Source organism: Natator depressus, chromosome 17 (assembly GCF_965152275.1).
Source record: "Natator depressus isolate rNatDep1 chromosome 17, rNatDep2.hap1, whole genome shotgun sequence".
Lineage (NCBI taxonomy): Eukaryota > Metazoa > Chordata > Testudines > Cheloniidae > Natator > Natator depressus.
In genome coordinates this window covers 7,950,464-7,966,949 of record NC_134250.1, presented here as the reverse complement: position 1 = coordinate 7,966,949, position 16,486 = coordinate 7,950,464, and the positions used below count along the sequence as shown (strand labels likewise).

The 16,486-nt window shown below is 43.8% G+C and overlaps 1 protein-coding gene across 2 annotated transcripts in view; it reads left to right on the top strand.

Annotated features, from left to right (window-relative positions):
* The first annotated feature begins 3,234 nt into the window (after nucleotides 1-3,234).
* ACACA (acetyl-CoA carboxylase alpha) overlaps nucleotides 3,235-16,486 on the top strand; it is a 185,559-nt gene continuing 172,307 nt past the window's right edge. Inside the window, exons 1-3 of one of the 2 annotated variants that reach the window (XM_074974614.1) lie at nucleotides 3,235-3,358; nucleotides 9,616-9,662; nucleotides 10,515-10,767. In XM_074974614.1, the coding sequence (XP_074830715.1) occupies nucleotides 10,541-10,767 (227 nt within the window). In that variant the 5' untranslated portion in view covers nucleotides 3,235-3,358; nucleotides 9,616-9,662; nucleotides 10,515-10,540. Of the gene's footprint in view, nucleotides 3,359-9,615; nucleotides 9,663-10,514; nucleotides 10,768-11,608; nucleotides 11,681-16,486 lie in introns of those variants that run through there. The other variant, XM_074974613.1, reaches the window with a different exon arrangement.

Sequence of the window (16,486 nt, the reverse complement as noted above, 5' to 3'; positions counted from 1 at the left end):
TTGAATCTTTAACAGGTTCATAATTGTCAGCTCTTCCTCACCTCTCCAGTCTAAAACAGATTGAAATGTAGGGCCCAGTCCTGCTCCCAGCTCAATCAGTGGCAAAACTCATCATTCTCATGGGTGCAGGATTGGGATCATAGTGGCTAGTAACAATTGATAGCGTGTGCCTTCCAGTTCAATAGATATTCCTTCTAAATCAGTTACTACAATTCTCCCAAATTGTATTTAACATTACACAGTATTCTGCTAGCTTCTGCTCCCATTGATGGTAAAGGAAGTTTGCCACTGACTACAGTGGAAACAGGAGCAGACACTTATTATAAGATATTTAACACAGGGTTTTATTTTATAAATGTATTTAAAGTTAAATAACAGTATTTTGGGTGATTCACTTGACTTCTGTATGCCTCATTTTTCCCCATCTGTAAAATGGGGTATTAAAAGTGCTAGGAGATCCATGGATAAAAAAGCCTTAGGTAAATGTTAAGTGTTGTTATAATAATAATAATAATTAAAATCTTGCTTCCAGGCTGAGTCTGAAGCTTGGCCAAGGCTGACATTATTACTGTTTGTCAGTTAACACTTTTCCAGCCTGCATACTATGAAATCCTCATTCCATTATTTTCTAGAGTTGCTACAGGGTCTAAATATGTGTGGCAATCGCCCTTCCAGCAGCATTGAAATAGTGTTAAGTGGTTGAATGGATAAAATGGGCAGGGCAGACACAATGCAGGTTTTAGCATGACCAAAGGGCTCAGTACAATAGAAAAGATTTACCAACCGCCTGTTGTAATCTGTTTTTTTTTTTTTTTTTTTTTTTAATTTAGGTAAATTTGGAAATAAACCTGGTCTGTTAAGCAATTCAACAACTTTTCTGTCTACTATCTCTAAGGTCCCTGGGGCCCCTTCCGTGACTAAAGCAACCTGAATCATTCAAGTTTTGTATGTAATTAGATATAGCAATTTAGGATACAGTCGTATGGGGTGCTGAGTGCACTTAACTTTTACTTGCTTCAGTGTGAGTTGGGAGTGCTCAGCCTCTCAGAGGATTAAGCTGTTACACACTAATCTTTCTCAATTGTCAGATACATTGGTACAATAAGTGACATTACGAATATCCATCACATGTGGTTCATTCTCTTTCTCATCCTCTCGCTGGGGGAAATTGTGGGTTCTAAATAAATGTATATGTACACTGTGCTTTGTGTTTATATTACACATGGCAAGACTGAAGAACTGCACCATGCACTTGGAACAAAAGGTGGTGACGTTTGTAACAATCATTTGTTCCTGTGGGAGTTCATTCTACAGTTGAGCTAGCCATGAGAAAGCTGTCTCCCACACAGACAAGCTTTAAATGGGCAGTGTACATTTCAGTGGAAGAGTGGAATTGTCAACCACAGTCCACATCCTGGAGTTTCAGGCAAATCTTTAGGTCTAATCTTGGGTCTAAGCCATTGAACACCTTGAAAATCATGCTTGACACCTTGAATTTGACATGGTATTTTGTGGGAAGCTAGTGTAGGAGCTGAGGACAGATTTGATGTGCCTTAGCTGTTGTTACAAGGAGTGTGTGTATACAAACACCAACCATCTAGCATATGTCTGGAAATTCCATATGTTTGAGGCTCTGTAACTTTGTTAATAATACTTATTATTAGGGAGTGGTGACAATGTGTCCCTTTGAGTGAAAAGTAAATTTGAATTTGGGAAACTGTTCTGTGGCTGACATTGCGGGGGTTTTTTATGATATTTTTAAGAGACTTCTGTTCCATTTGAAGATTTTTGTTTTCAGGGAGAGTGGGGAAGTATCCCTTTTTTCCTGTTCATAAATGAACCATGAATATAGGGTTTTAATTGTTTTTTTATGAATTTGTGCTTTTATTCCCTTTGACTTTAATATTTTGTCTGGACTTCTTTAAGGCCCTGGTTTGTTTGAAGACTGGTTGCTCTGAGTAACTGTGGCTGTTCAAGACATAGGATTAGTCGCCTGAGTCAGATTATATTATTTCTTCCTCTGACTGGATGATCTAAATTTTATAAAGAGAAGGGATGCCTTTTTCTGTTCAAACATTTGTAATCTGTCTAATCTATTGTGCATTTAATAAAATGATGTTATCAAAATTGCTGTGTGTCATTCTGGTGCAAATACCAACAAGTACTTGCAAGACTATTTGTGATGCTTTTGGCACACATTCTTGAAAATAGTTGCACTCCCTTTTATTCTCTTACTCTTCTCTTTGCCTGTGCAAGACTATGGCAGATTTTATTCACAGCAATATTCTCAAATATTTTTGCTCTTGTATTTGCCTACCTATCCTCCCATCCTGTTAAATAATTGCTTGTTAGTGACGTAGGGAACAAATTCCCTCCGGTGCCCCAAATGTCATTGAGTTATATTTCACAGGTGGTGCTGCTACATGCCAAAGCCTTTGGGGGTGTCAGAGTGTATGGCACGGCCTGGGGGAGAATGCGTAGTATCTGGAACTGCCCCTTTACAGAGAGAACCCCTGGAGGTGGGGGCCACTGAGTAGGCGCAGACTCCCCGCTTTCTGATAAGAGGGCATGGGACTCGCCGAGGTACTGACAAATGAGTCAGCCCACCCCACCCCCTTGCCCCCTGTGCTACCAGGGTTGTACCCATCCCGAATTTTACAGGATCATCCCTCCTTTTTTAAAAAAAATTGCCCCCCTGGCTGGACCATCCACCGAGAATCAGGCCCGGGCAGCGTCCTCCTGTGGGCCTGGTATCGGTGTATTCGAGGTGATCCCCCTCGTCGCCTCCCTCCCTGCTGCGCCCGCCTTTGTCCTGCAGCCGCAAGCCCCCGTGGCTCGCCCCACGGGGTGACGGCCCCGCGCTCGAGGGCCGGCCCCCCAGCTGGCCTCGGGCACAGGCGCGGGCCCCCCTCCGGCCGCCAAGGGGTTAACAGCGGCGGCCGCAGGTCCGGGCCACCAGAGGACACCGCGCCGGCGCCGCCCTCTGCCGCCGGAGCCAGTGGCGGAGCGGCCCGGGCCGCTCAGACCATAGCCATCTCCTCATGGGCCACGCCCCCGAGCCTCCGCGATTGGTCACGCCCACCCCGGAGTGAGAGCCGGCCGCCAATGGCCAGCGAGGAGTCCTCGCGGCGCGGCGGGTGGGGTTAGAGGTGAATGACCGGGGGTAACCTCTCCCGTCACGCCACCTCAGTGGGCGCGGGAGCTGTCAGCGCGAGGGGAGGCGGAGCCAGGGGCGGAGTTGGCGGAACACTGAATGGGAGCGTGGGTCAGCCATCTCCTCCGTGGCGGCATCCGCAGCCAGCGCCGGGCCGGGCCGGGGGGCGCAGGGGCAGCGCCCCGTCTCAGCTGGCACCCTGAGGTGAGCCCGCCCGCTCCGCAGCCCGGCAGGGCTCCCCGGGGTGAGGGGAGAGCACGTCCGACCGCCCGGCCTGGTGGGGCTCCCCGGCCCCGGAGGGTGGGGGGGGCTTGGCCCCGGCCCGGCCGGGATCACTAGTGCCCCCGGGAAATAAGGGGGGGCTCAGGCCAGGCTGGGATCCCCGGTGCCCCCGGGAAGTGAGGGGAGCTCAGCCTCCATCCGGTGGGGACCCTGATGCCCCGGGAAGTGGGGGGCTTATCCCTTGGCCTGCCGGGACCCCCGGTGCCCCGGGAAGTGGGGGGCTGTGTCCTGGCCCGGCAGGGACCCCAGGTGCCCCGGCCCAGTGGGGACCCCCGGGAAGTGTAGGGGGGGCTTAGCCCTGGCCTAGCGGGGATCCCCAGTGTTTTAGGAAATGGGGGGGCCTCTGGGCTGGTTAGGATCCCCAGTGCTCTAGGAAATGTGGGGGATTCCCCTGGGGTGGTGGGGATCCCGAATGATCTAGGAAGTGGTGGGACGCCCCCCGCCCCCCCCCAGCCTGGCAGGGATCTCCAGTTCCAGAGAAGGTAGTAATATATTCACCACGGTATAGGATTGCAAATAAGGGAGAAGGTTTTGGTGCTGGATTGGGGCTATTTTAAATGTGATTGTGTGGGGGTAGGTGAGTGAGTTATTAGGGATGGTTGGAGGAAGGAGGAGCGAGTGTGAATGGCCTCACCAACCTTGCTACTGGGGGGTTGGGTAGGTAATTGTGATTGGGGTGGCATAATGTTCTCATGAGCTCTGTTGGGAGGGCTGGGGAACGTGAGCTGTGGCTTGGCTGTAAGGAGTGGTGTGGAGATGGTGAGGTATCTAAGGTGTCACAAGTACTCCTTTTCTTTTTGCGGATACAGACTAACACGGCTGCTACTCTGAAACCTGAGAGAGGATAGGTGATGGTAAATGGCAGGGTACATATGTGTGTCTTGTCAGTGCCCCTGTAATGCCTTTACCAGGCTTTGTGGGGCGCCGGCTGCACTGAGTCAGTGCTTCATGCACACAAGGTATGGGATTGAGTGGATTGAGATGCTGCGATTCCCTCTGCTTTCTCTTGCCTCTTCCTCTAGCATTCTCTGTACATATGGCCACTGTGATAAGGGGAAGTCCCGGGTGGCAGTGAGTGTGAATGGAGATAGCACAGGAGTAGGGCTTCTTGCAGCTCAGGTTTCTCTGTGACGCAAAGGGGATCGGCAAGGGAAGGTTGCCTGTAAATACTCCAGGCCTGTTGTTTGTGGGCTGTATTGAGACCATGTAATTCCCAATGAGTTCAAGAGTGACTGGGAAATTGTAGTTTAAGAAGCTGCAGGGTATCTTTTTAATTGCTTGTGTCTCTTAACGCATTGCTTATATAGTAACTCTGTTAATCCAGCCATGTGGGAAGATTCTTTCATAGTGTTTGTATGGTCTCTTAGCTCTGGTCCCTGGGATACTGTGGGTGTGCTCTTCGGGTATTGTTACCTATTATTACCATTGTTTGTTTTTCTGCTTCTTCCTTTGAAAACAAGAATAATCAAAATCCCTTTTAATCTAAAGTAATTAAATGTGAGGACTCTAAATAAACATCTGGATATGGGGGAAAGGCTGGGAGAGTAGTGGAAGCCCCAGTATGTAGGTAGGAACTATCTTTTTGTCCTGTGTTGTATGGTGCCCAGCACAATGGGGTCCTAGTCCATGAGTGGGGCTCCTAGGCACTACTGCAATACAAATAATTCATAATAATAATTCTAAATGCTTGAGGGGGCTCAAGTGTGCAAGTTTTAGATACTGCAAAAGAGATCTCTGGCCCCCACCTCCCTGGGGTAGAAGACGTAATGCAGGCAAGACCACACGCTCTCTGCAGCCACACTGGCATGTATTGGATCCAGAAAGAGAATTGATCGACTCCTCCACTTCCGATCCAGGTTACTGCATGCAGCTGCCTCTTCCCCATCTCAAGATGTTTATTTACAATGCTTTTGGATCCCATTGTAAAACTCTATCAACGTAACAGAAAGTTTCTCAGAAGTCTTTGGGAGGATGCTCTGTAATATGGTTAATATTTAAAATTCACTTGCCTATATTCCTTCCCTAGTGCAGCCCCTGTGACTTAAATAGGGTGAATTTACATATTTAGCTTTATTTTAACACATGTATATTAACACATGTATAACACATGTACACATGTATAACACATAACACATGTATTTAACACATGTATAAAATTGCTTTCCCTAATTTGAATAGACTCTTCTCATTCTTCTGCGAGGAAATGACTAGCTGACTCTTTCAAAAGGAACATTCTCTGAAATCATATAAGGAGGCAGATAACAGAGGGGAACATTATAGCCTGTGTTTAAATCCACTACTGTTCAGGAAAACTTTTAAGCATGTGCCTAAATTCCACTGAAGTCAATGGGACTTCAGCAAAGCATTTAAGCATGTTCTTAATCTCATTGACTTGGATAGGATTTAGGTACATGCTTAAGTGCTTTGCTGAATGTGTATGGATTGCTGAATTGGGTCTGTTGTTCATAATCTGGATTTTATTTTAACCTATTGAGACTTGTAGAGTGAAATATACTGGGAGGTTTAAAAGGAGTAGATTCCAAAGATCCAAAAGCACTTTACAGTATGCTATGTTTGACAGCTGTTTAGTGGTGCAGAGCAGTTTAGGACAGGAAGTAGGTAGTATCAAATTGAAACTGAAGAACAAATGATAAACTAGAAAAACTAGTATAAATGGAGAGGGAATAAAATCTCAGGTAGAGGGAATGGAAAAAGCAGAGGAGCTTCTCGGTTTCTCAAAGCTAAGATCAAGTGTAAGTAGTCTCTCAGCCTGTTAAAGGCTATGGTCAGGTGTCTTGATATGTTTGGTCTTTTGGCCCTGAGATGAAAACCTTGTCTGTGTCTCTTGGACCGTGAAGTACAGACATTATCTCCTAAATTATATCTGGGTGATTCTTTGGTCTGATTTTGTCCTCTTGGTTCAGATTAAGAGAACGCTCAGGATGGTGGCCCATTAATTCTGTGGTGATGTCTGTTGGCAGAAGTGGGATTCCAGAGACTGTCCTCAGATGCGGTGGTATTGGGCATATCCTAGGAACCTAGGCAGATGGTTGTGGCTTTCCTGATGCTCACCCACATACCTAGGTATCCTTAAAGAAGTTGTGACTTTACCCCTAAGTGTGGGATCTGTTGATCTGGAAACTGACTTCCGAAGTCAGTCTAGATGCATGTGCTGCTCGCCTTCAAATTCAGCGAAAGCAAACTACTATAACAGGACTGGTCAGTTTTATTGTTGTTTTTTAGTCACTTTCACTTTCTGGTTGTCAATGGTAATAATGCTGTATATTTTTTTACGATTACTTGAATTCATTGTCATTATTATTAGAATTGTGCTTTAACTCTTCAAGTGTTGTGGAGACACTGAGCTAATTTTTAAAAAATCCATTCAATTTGTTTCCCCTGAAATGAAAAAGAAATCAATAAAGTAATTCACTTCAGAAATAGTTTTGGAAAATATTTTTCTTTAAATAAAAGTTAAATTTGAGGCAAAATTAAATTAGTGTCACTCTAAATGGCATTTCAGAGGGAGAAAAATTACTGAAAATGAATGGTACTTGATAGGGAGCAAAGCTGTGAAGAATAATTGGGCCTGTGTCTGCCCCCCAATTCTTTGTATTCACTTATCTTCTGACAAAGTAATCTTATACTAATGTTAGTTCATTCAGCTCTGGAAGAGTGAACTCTGGGTTCTGCCCTGCTTTGAGCATCATCAACATTATTGCAAAGTCTTTATTACCTAAAGAGCAATAGATTCCTTGTTGAATCTGCAGTGCTTGGGCAATTGCAAAAACAAATTTTCGATCTGTTGGTTAATTTGATCTGGAGGGGAGAACAAAAAGGAGAATATGGCTTGAATCCTACTAAGACTTATGCCCAGGTGTAACTTTATTCACGAGTGGTCCCAATGTGAATAGAATTGTGCATGTGCTTAAGTCTCGGGAGGATCAGGGTCTAAATCTGGACTTTGCTGTGCAATCTTTAGTCACCTCAGTCTCTGCAAAGTTTGCCTTGCAAATTGTTTTCACAACATCTGAAACCTCCTCGAAACAAGGGATTTTAGAGAGCAGGAGAGCATTGTTGTCAAGGGGATATGGCTAGTCTTTTGTTAGGGCCCAATCCAGCCCCCATTGAAGTCTGTTGCAAAACTCCTGGTTGACTTTAGTGGTGCAGGATCAGGCCCTTACCCAGGTGTTTAGTGCAAGCACAGTTAAACAAAGAGATTTTGTATTTCAAACTTGGACAGTTAGTTTCAAGAAAAATGTACACCAGGCCAGGTTTTCTTGGGATTTTAGAATCCTGTCCCCACAGTATGGTTTAGGAGAGTTTAGGCTAATAATTTAAACCGTGATTCTACAACAAAGCTGCAGCGGCAGACCCCTTCATGTATACCAAGACCTATTGAAGAGAACAGGGATCTGCCCAAATGGCTCAGTTTGCAGGAGTTTTCACAAACAGTATAATCTCTGCCCTGGGCATATAGCTGCAGGTTTTATAATTGCTTCCCCCCCCCCAACCCCCTACCCACCAAACCAAACAGCTAAACCAGGTACATTGACAAAGGTTTTATAATCCCAAACCTGTCTTTATAACCACAAAGTGGTTAAGTATTCATCAGAGTTTTTTTTTTTTTTTTTTTTAATGGGCTGCATATGGCCCTAATGAAACCAGGAGTTGTGTTGTCAACACAGGTGCAGTTTGATCTAAATAATATACCCATGCACAATCACAGTAAGATTGACTAAGCCAGTCAGATGCATTCTTAATTTTCAGTCACTGATGAAAAGAAACTGTGTGGTGTTTTAGGAGTGCGTTGTCTTTCCTACAGTACAATTACAACTATGTCAAAGACATCCAGTTGTAACATGACTGTGTCCTATTGATGTTATAATGTGAATTGGTTTTGCCTGCGTAGACCAGACCAGATTGTTCATGTTAAGGGAACTCTGCTATATGCTTGTAGTTTTCCTAATGTGGCTATAATTGCAGTTTAGAGAAGGCTTTTTGATTGCTTGGGTGACCTTATCTCTGACCCCCACACCCAGCTGATCTGTGCTTTTCCATACTTCCAGTTGTTTTTTTTTTTTTTAAACCATAACCTTCACTTTGAATTTCCTGGCTCCCTAACAGTTGCTTTTTTGTTTAAACTACAGCAGTTTTCTTTGAAGTTACTGATTTGTATTTCCAGTCTTAACTGAAACTTCATGGCTTTTTTTTTTTTTATGTTGTGTTTGAAAGTGCAGTCTTTTGAGTTACAAGAAGAAAAGCTATCCAGGGTTAGTGAAAGGTTGCCCTTCTTGTACAAGGAGAGATCTGGCTCTCCAGTCAGAACTATGTATGTGTCGAGCAGGATCACTTCAAAGCCTGTTTGGCACGAGATGTGGATGGATGGATGGGAGTATTTTTCCTGAGTCACGCTAGCGTCTTGTTATTTGTCTTAGACTGCAATTGAAAATGAGCTTGGTGGGTCTCCTCATAGTCCCTGTTTGTCCCGTTCACCTTCCACAATTGGGCACAGTTAAGCACAATTGGCAGCCTCTGCTCACGTGAAAGCCCCAGGGCAGGGCTGATGTGCTTTGGCACCGCTGTGTAGGAGACCCAGGGGCAGGACAGGATGGAGGTGCAGTGGGAGGATTGTGTGAAAAGCCTTTAGGCTGTAATAGAAGGAGGTTCTGTAAGACAGGCTTGAGACATATTGGCACGGCTGCGTGGGAGAAGTTCCCAAGGCACCTGCCTGCACCATGCGTGCTTTTACTCCCTCTCTTCCCAGCACTAAACTCAGGTCTTTTTAAAGCACTGGGTGGAAAAATTAAGTTGCCTTTCCCCCCTCTATCTTGCAGTAACAAAAAATACAGGTTGAATGAAAGGGCCTTTAGATGTTGTGTGTTAGCAAATTGCTCACAAAGCTACCACTTATTGTCTTGTGAGTGACCAATAGGAGGAAGCATGGTCTGTAGTCACATGGGACTGGGAGTCAGGAATTCTGGATTCCATTCTTGGCTCACTGCATGACCTATTTAACCTTCTCTGTGCCTCTCCTTCACTCTCCGTGCATTGAGTAGCATACCTATGTCACAAGGGTGTTGTGGTGATTAATTGAAAGAGCTTGGAGATCCTCTGATTACAGGAGCTGTATATCAAAAGTAGTATTATGTATTTATTGATGTTTGTTTCTTTTCCAGTTCGTTTTGGAGGTGGATAGCTACTCAAATTGCAGCGATTACAAGAGGTTAGTTATTGTTAACCGTCCCTAATCTGATAGGGTTTCAGTGTGTGACTCTATGCTGATTTCATATTACTGAGTCAATGTAAGTGATTTTCCTTCAATGATTGTGGTTTTTGCCCATTGCTTATGTAACCCTGGCCTGCTTGGTATGGCTCTCTGTCCCCCTCTAGTGGCAGCTTGACCAGCTAGAATTTGATGAGAATGCTACCTCTTTTAAAAAATACATTCAACAGTTGATTTTTGAAAAACAACCATAGCACCAAACATTTGTATTATATTTTGTAAAACAGCCAACTTTCTCTCTTTGAGTTGGCTCTGTGTTTGGTCCCAAGTAAAAGACTGCCAGTGGATGTTTGACTTTATCATCACACCCCAGTCTGCATGTTTGTCCCATTCCCCTGCTGTGTATTGTATTTTAGATTGTAAACTCTTTGCCAATTATTATTATGTTCGTGCAGCATCTAACGCAGTGAGCCCCAACCTGGTTGGCCTTTAGACGCTACCAAAATATAAATGTTAAATAATAATAAATGTCTCCATATTGGTTTTCTAACCATGAATTTTACAACAAAAGTTGTGCCTGCTTAAAGATTGTTTGTTTGTCCTTCCTGTAGCTTTTTCGAAGCCAGCAGCTTTCGCAACAGATTAGAATGATCAGTTGCATTGATGCTTGTACAAACAGAAAAGCTACTGAAATAACACAAGTGACTAGTCTGGATCCTGGTCTCTTACCCAGTGTCAGACCTGGTATTTCAACAGTGTGTGTCTGACCACAAATGAACCCTGCTTTTGAAGGCTTTCTTGTTTCCCCTAGGAGCTAATACTAACTTCAGCTCTTGCTTTTTTCTCTTTTAGTGTTAAGAGCCCACTTTGGAGTCACTATGGAGGAGTCTTCCCCTACCACAAAGCCCCTGGAGTTAAACCTGAATTCTCATTTCATCCTTGGCTCTGTGTCTGAGGATAACTCAGAGGATGAGACGAGCTCCTTGGTGAAACTTGATCTGCTTGAGGAGAAAGAGAGGTCTCTGTCTCCTGTATCTGTCTGTTCAGATTCCCTTTCGGACCCGGGACTGTCTAATGTTCAAGATGTCCTGGCTAGTCATATAAGGTATGTAAAAACCCTACTAATCAAATCCAGTCTGCGGGCTTTTCTCACCTTGTTCCTTTTAGTCCTAGAAAGACTTTGTCTAGTTACAATATTGTCGGCTTTCTTCTTGCCCAACTCAACTGAAATGTGAGCTGGAGCACAAGGAGTATGGGGCAAGGACACTGTATTTTGTTGCTGTTGGAGGAAGGGCCTCATTTTCTCCCTCTTTGATAAGGCTTTTGAGGGGCAATATTTGGAGTGAATGAGTAAGACTGATAAAGTTCTGTGATGTACTAAAGCGGGGAGTCTCCAGGACATGGATCATGTCTGATGACAGTAACAGAGGAGATGTGATACTGGATCTATCGAGTCTGGTATCTGGCTCTGGTGGTAGTCTAATGACTAGCCATATTTCAGAGGAAGGTAATAATGCACATGGCCAGTCATGTTTTTCTGTGCACTAGGATGGTTGTAGTGTGAGGAAGTGTTCCTGCAGTGACTGGCATATGTCCTGACTCTAGATTTGAGTACGCTTAGCTTGGCTTGCATAGCTACAAAGGGTGCTTTTGGGCCACAACATTACCCACTCCCTCCTTCTTTTCAAAATCCAGCTATCGTATATGGCGCTATGTTCCGATGGCTTTCAAAGATCGGCAATGCTGCCGGACTTAACGGCTCTTGGGAGGTCATGGTGTCTTTGGCTGAGATTTTCAGAGCGGTCCAGAGCAGTTAGAAACAGATCTTCCAGTAATTTTAATAGAAGTTATGTTTTTAAATCTCCTAGATGACTTTGACAATTTTGTCTATTCTCAAGAATAATGGTGGGGTTTCTTTTTTTCTTCCCCCTTTTCCCCCAAACTCCTACAAGCTTCAGGTGCCCACTGGTGATGACGCCACAGTCAATCATGTTCGACTTTTGGATGGAGTAGTTAAGGCACGTCTTCGTTTTCTTTTAATCTCCGTCCATTGTGCTTGAAATGATTGCTTGCACAGTTGCTGTCAGGTGGAGTTTTATGTTTTGGGTGCTTGTAGTCTGAATGCTTTGTAGATCTCCAAGGAAATGACTGTCTCTGAATGAGAGAGTGCCATGCTGGTACTCTGTATCGTTTGTAATAATGGGTTTACTGCCACTGGGAGAATTCAGAATTTTCATTCTGAATAATAGAAGCAGCAGTCTAGCAGAGTTACATTTAATGTGGCTGCTGCTTGCAATTCAAGGGGATCTTAGCCTCACCCTTACGAGCAAGGCTACTTCTTCTCCCCTATTATGGCTCGAATAAGATGGACGTGATGATGGTTTCTGTAGGTATCCCCACCGGATGTTAATGTTTGCTATGGAAAGGGAGTCGATTTGCTCTTTATAGGGTCTTCAGAATGATACCTGCCCTCTAGAGATGTTGCATTTCGTTGCTGACCTAAGCTGTTTGTATGAGTTCATGATGGTGCTTGTAATGCACATATGTGTCTGCCTCATTGATGCTTTCAGCATTTTGTGCCTGTTTCTTGTACCATGTGAATGGAGTGGGGAGTTCTACGATAATTTTCTCATCTATACTGCCCAGCTCGCCTTTCAGGATGCAGCCTCTGAACAGAGAATGGCAGCAAGCTCTTTGCAACAGGGACTCTTTCTTGCTATGTGCTTGTATAACACCAGCACAATAGGGCACTGATTCTGTTTGGGTCCTCTGGACGCAAATATAATATATATCTCTGAAGTACCCATCCTGGGAAGCAGTGTGATCTAGTGACCAGAGCACAGAACTGGGGCTCTGGACTCTTCGATTCTGTGCTTAGCTGTGTCACTGATTTGCTGTGTGACCTTAGCCAAAATATTCAAGAGGGTCCACTCATTTTGGGTTTCCAAGATGAAGAATAGCCAGGGCCTGATTTTTCTAGAGATGCTGAGCATTCTGTTGATTTTGGTCGGAGTTATGGGTGCGTGGTGAAAATCATGGCTGAGTGGTCATCAAGTTAGGCACTTGAAATTAATGAATTCTTCTGAAAATATTAAATGAAAATGTCTTTTTTTCTCATCTACAAAATGGCAGTGGTAATAACAACCCACAGATGTATTCAGAGATTTTTGTTAAGGTTTCTGTTAAGCCCTTTTGAGTTTCTTAGCCAAGAGGCAGTGAAATCACAGGCAAGTTATAAAATCTTAATGCAAATCTGGAGGAAATTACCTTTCCAGTGACCTTCAGCTCTAATAGCAGCGCAAAAGGTTTTCAGTAGAAAAGAGAACATGGCCCTCAGACTTCATATGTTGTTAGTCCTGAGGAAACACCATTAATGTGGTGAGAAGCCCTGGAAAGATGCAAGAGAGACAAAAATCAAAGTTCTGTCCACTCCTGCCTATCACTACTATGCCAGTAACTGGCAACAAAAATCCTTAATGCAATAGGTACCCAACCTTGAGCTTTTCTTTCATAATTTGCTTGCTTTGATCTCTCTTTAGATGTCATTTGATATGCAATCAAGTTGAGAGATTTGCCAGTTCAAACAAACAAACACAAAAGTCATGGCCCGAGGCTACCTTTTTAGATTAATTAAAACTAATAGGAGTTTTCGTCTTGCCTTTCATCTGAGGATCTTTAAAGCATCACTGTTTTACAGATGGGGAAACTGAGGCAAGGTATCATAGAAATGTATTGCTGTAAGGGATCTCGAGAAATTATCAAGTCAAGCCCAGTGCCCTGTGGCAGGACCAGGTAAACCATCCTGGACCATCCCTGACAGGTGTTTGTCCAACTTGTTTGTAAAAGCTTCCAGTGATGGGGATGCTACCACCTCCGTTGGGGGCTTATTGCAGAGCTTAACTACCCTTATAGTTAGAAAGTTTTTCTTAATATCTGACTTAAATCTCTCTTAGTGCAGATTAAGCCCATTTCATCTTGTCCTACCTGCGGTGGACATGGAGAACAATTGATCACACTCCTCTTGATAGCCGCTCTTAACATATTGGAAGACTGTTGTCGGGTCACTCCTCAGTCTTCCTTTCTCAAGAATAAACAGGCCCATTTTCTTCAACCTTTCCTCATAGGTCAGGTTTTCTAAACCTTTTATCATTTTTGTGGCTCTCCTCTGGACTCTCTCCAATTTGTCCACATCTTTCCTGAAGTGTGGTGCCCAGAACTGGACAAAGTACTCCAGCAGGGGCCTTACTAGTGCCAAGTAGAGTCGGACAGTTACCTCCTGTGTCTTACATATAACACTCCTGTTAATACACACCAGAATCAGATTAGCCTTTTTTGCAGCTGCATCATATTAATGACTCGTATTCGATTTGTGATCCACTATAATCCCCAGATCCTTTTCCGCAGTACTGCCGCCTAGACAGTTATTCCCCGTTTTGTAGTTGTGCATTTGAATTTGTTTCCTTCCTAAGTGAAGTACTTTGAACTTGTCTTTATTGAATTTCATCTTGTTGAACTCAGATCAATTATCCAATTTGTAAAGGACGTTTTGAATTTTAAACTTGCCCTCCAGAGTGTTTGCAACCTCTCCTGGCTTGGTGTCATCTGCAAATTCTATAAGCATACTCTACTCCGTTATCCAAGTCATTAATGAAAATATTGAATAGTACCAGACCCAGGATTGACACCTGCGGGACGCCACTAGATATGCCCTGTCAATTTGACACAGACCATTGGTAACTACTCTTTGAATACAGTCTTTCAATCAGTTGTGCACCCACTTTGCAGTAATTTAATCTAGCCCACATTTTCCTAGTTTGCTTTTGAGACTGTCACGCAGAATTGTGTCCAGAGCCTTACTAAAATCAAGGTGTGTCATATCTACTGTTCCCCTTATCTGCTAGGTCAGTAATCCTGTCAAAGAAGAAAATTAAATTGGTTTGGTGTGGTTTGTTCTTGACAAATCCCATGCTGACTATTCCTTATAACCCTATTATCCTCCAGGTGCTTACAAATAGATTGTTTAATAATTTGTTCCAGTATCTTTCCAGGTATTGATGTTAAGGAAGTTAAGCAGTTTGCCCGGAGATGCACAGCGAATCGGTGGCAGTGCTAAGGAATGGAACCTAGATATCTGACTCCCAGTTTCCTTTTGGTAACTACGAGATAACTGCCACCTACTGTAATGAGACAAAGATAAGTTAGTAGAGGGAGTTAATTTGAGGTCATAGGTTGTGGCTTTTGGTCACTTCATGAGATGCCGCAGTCATCTGCATGATTGCCTGGAGTACTAGTTCTGTGGCTCTGCACTGCCAGATGGAGAACTCTGGTTTGATTTCCAGTCTAGGTCACTGAGAGAAACTGGCTTTACTGCAGAGAAATCCCACTCAGGGGGCCCATTCAGTAGAGATTTGTCTAGCTAAAACATGGAACTGAGTGTGTCAGAAGGGAGTACTGTCCCGATTCGGTGCAATAGTGGTGACTGCAAAATGGGATGCTTTTGAATTTGGAGTGAAGTTAAAAATTAGGGGAAGTAATTCTTGATGGATTTTGTGGACTTTGAAAGAAAGAGGAATCAAACATATCACTCTACCCATGTTAAATTGCCAACCCCCTGAGCCACAAAGATTGAATTCCGATTTAATTTAAATATCTGATTTAGAGGTGTATAAAATCAAGAATGGCATGGAAAAAGTGATAGGGTAAATAACATTTCTCTTTCTCACAGTACAAAAACCAGGGGTCACCCAATTAAACGTATAGGCAGCAGGTTTAATATAAATAAGCAGAAGTACTTTTCCACACAATACACAACTGAACTGTGGAGTGCATTGCTATGGGATGTTGTGATGGCCAAAAGTGTAACTGGGTTAAAAAAACAAACTAGATATGCTCATGGAGGATAGGTCCATCAGCTATTAGCTAAGATGGTCACCCCATGCTAGGGGCGACCCTGAACCTCTGGCTGCTGGACATCAGGAGGGGAAGATGGGTGGATCTCCCCAGAATTGCCCTGTTCTGTACCCTCTCTCTAAAGCTCTGGTACTGGCCACTGTTGGAGACAAGTACTGGGCTAGATGGACCATTGGCAGTTCTTATGTTCTTAATTCACAGCTTGTTGCTGGGCTAATGAAGTGGAGCATGTGATCATGGAGATTAAGTGGTGGGTGTGATGTCTGCCCTGTGCTCTAAGCTGAAAAATAGTACTGTTTTACCGAGGAAGGCAGTGAGGGATTTTTGTCTATGGATCTGGGCTTTTTGAACTTCAGTAACTTGGAGATTCAGAGAGAATAAACAGTTAATCCTCCTCCCCTTTACTTTCTCCTCCAGCTCAAACACCATTTCACTGCTCTGTGGAGATAAGTTGTTATGCAATTCTGGGTGACTGTGTTATGTAGCACCAAGGTTGGAGTTGTGATCATGTACGCCCTATTGACCTGGTGTGGTTTCATCAGGCTTGCCATGTCACCTCAAGAAGAGTTTCACAATGTGAAAATTCAGCCATTGCACTGAAACACAGCTGAGAAAATCACCTCATTAAGATCACCTCACTGTTTGGATTACTCCTCTTTAGTCCTCAAATAACACTCCATTAAACTGTCCTCATCTTCCTGTTTTATAGATTGGGAAAACCCATGCAAAGAGAGGTCAAGTGATCTCACACAGCATGTTAGCTGTAGAGTCTATGATAGAACGTGGACTTCCTAGCTCCCAGGCTCCTTATCCTACCCACTAGCCAACACCACATCTGTATATTAGAAAATGTATTTATATTATCTGAGATCCTATCAGATGATTGGGTGTAATCCATAAATCAGGAGCTGGTA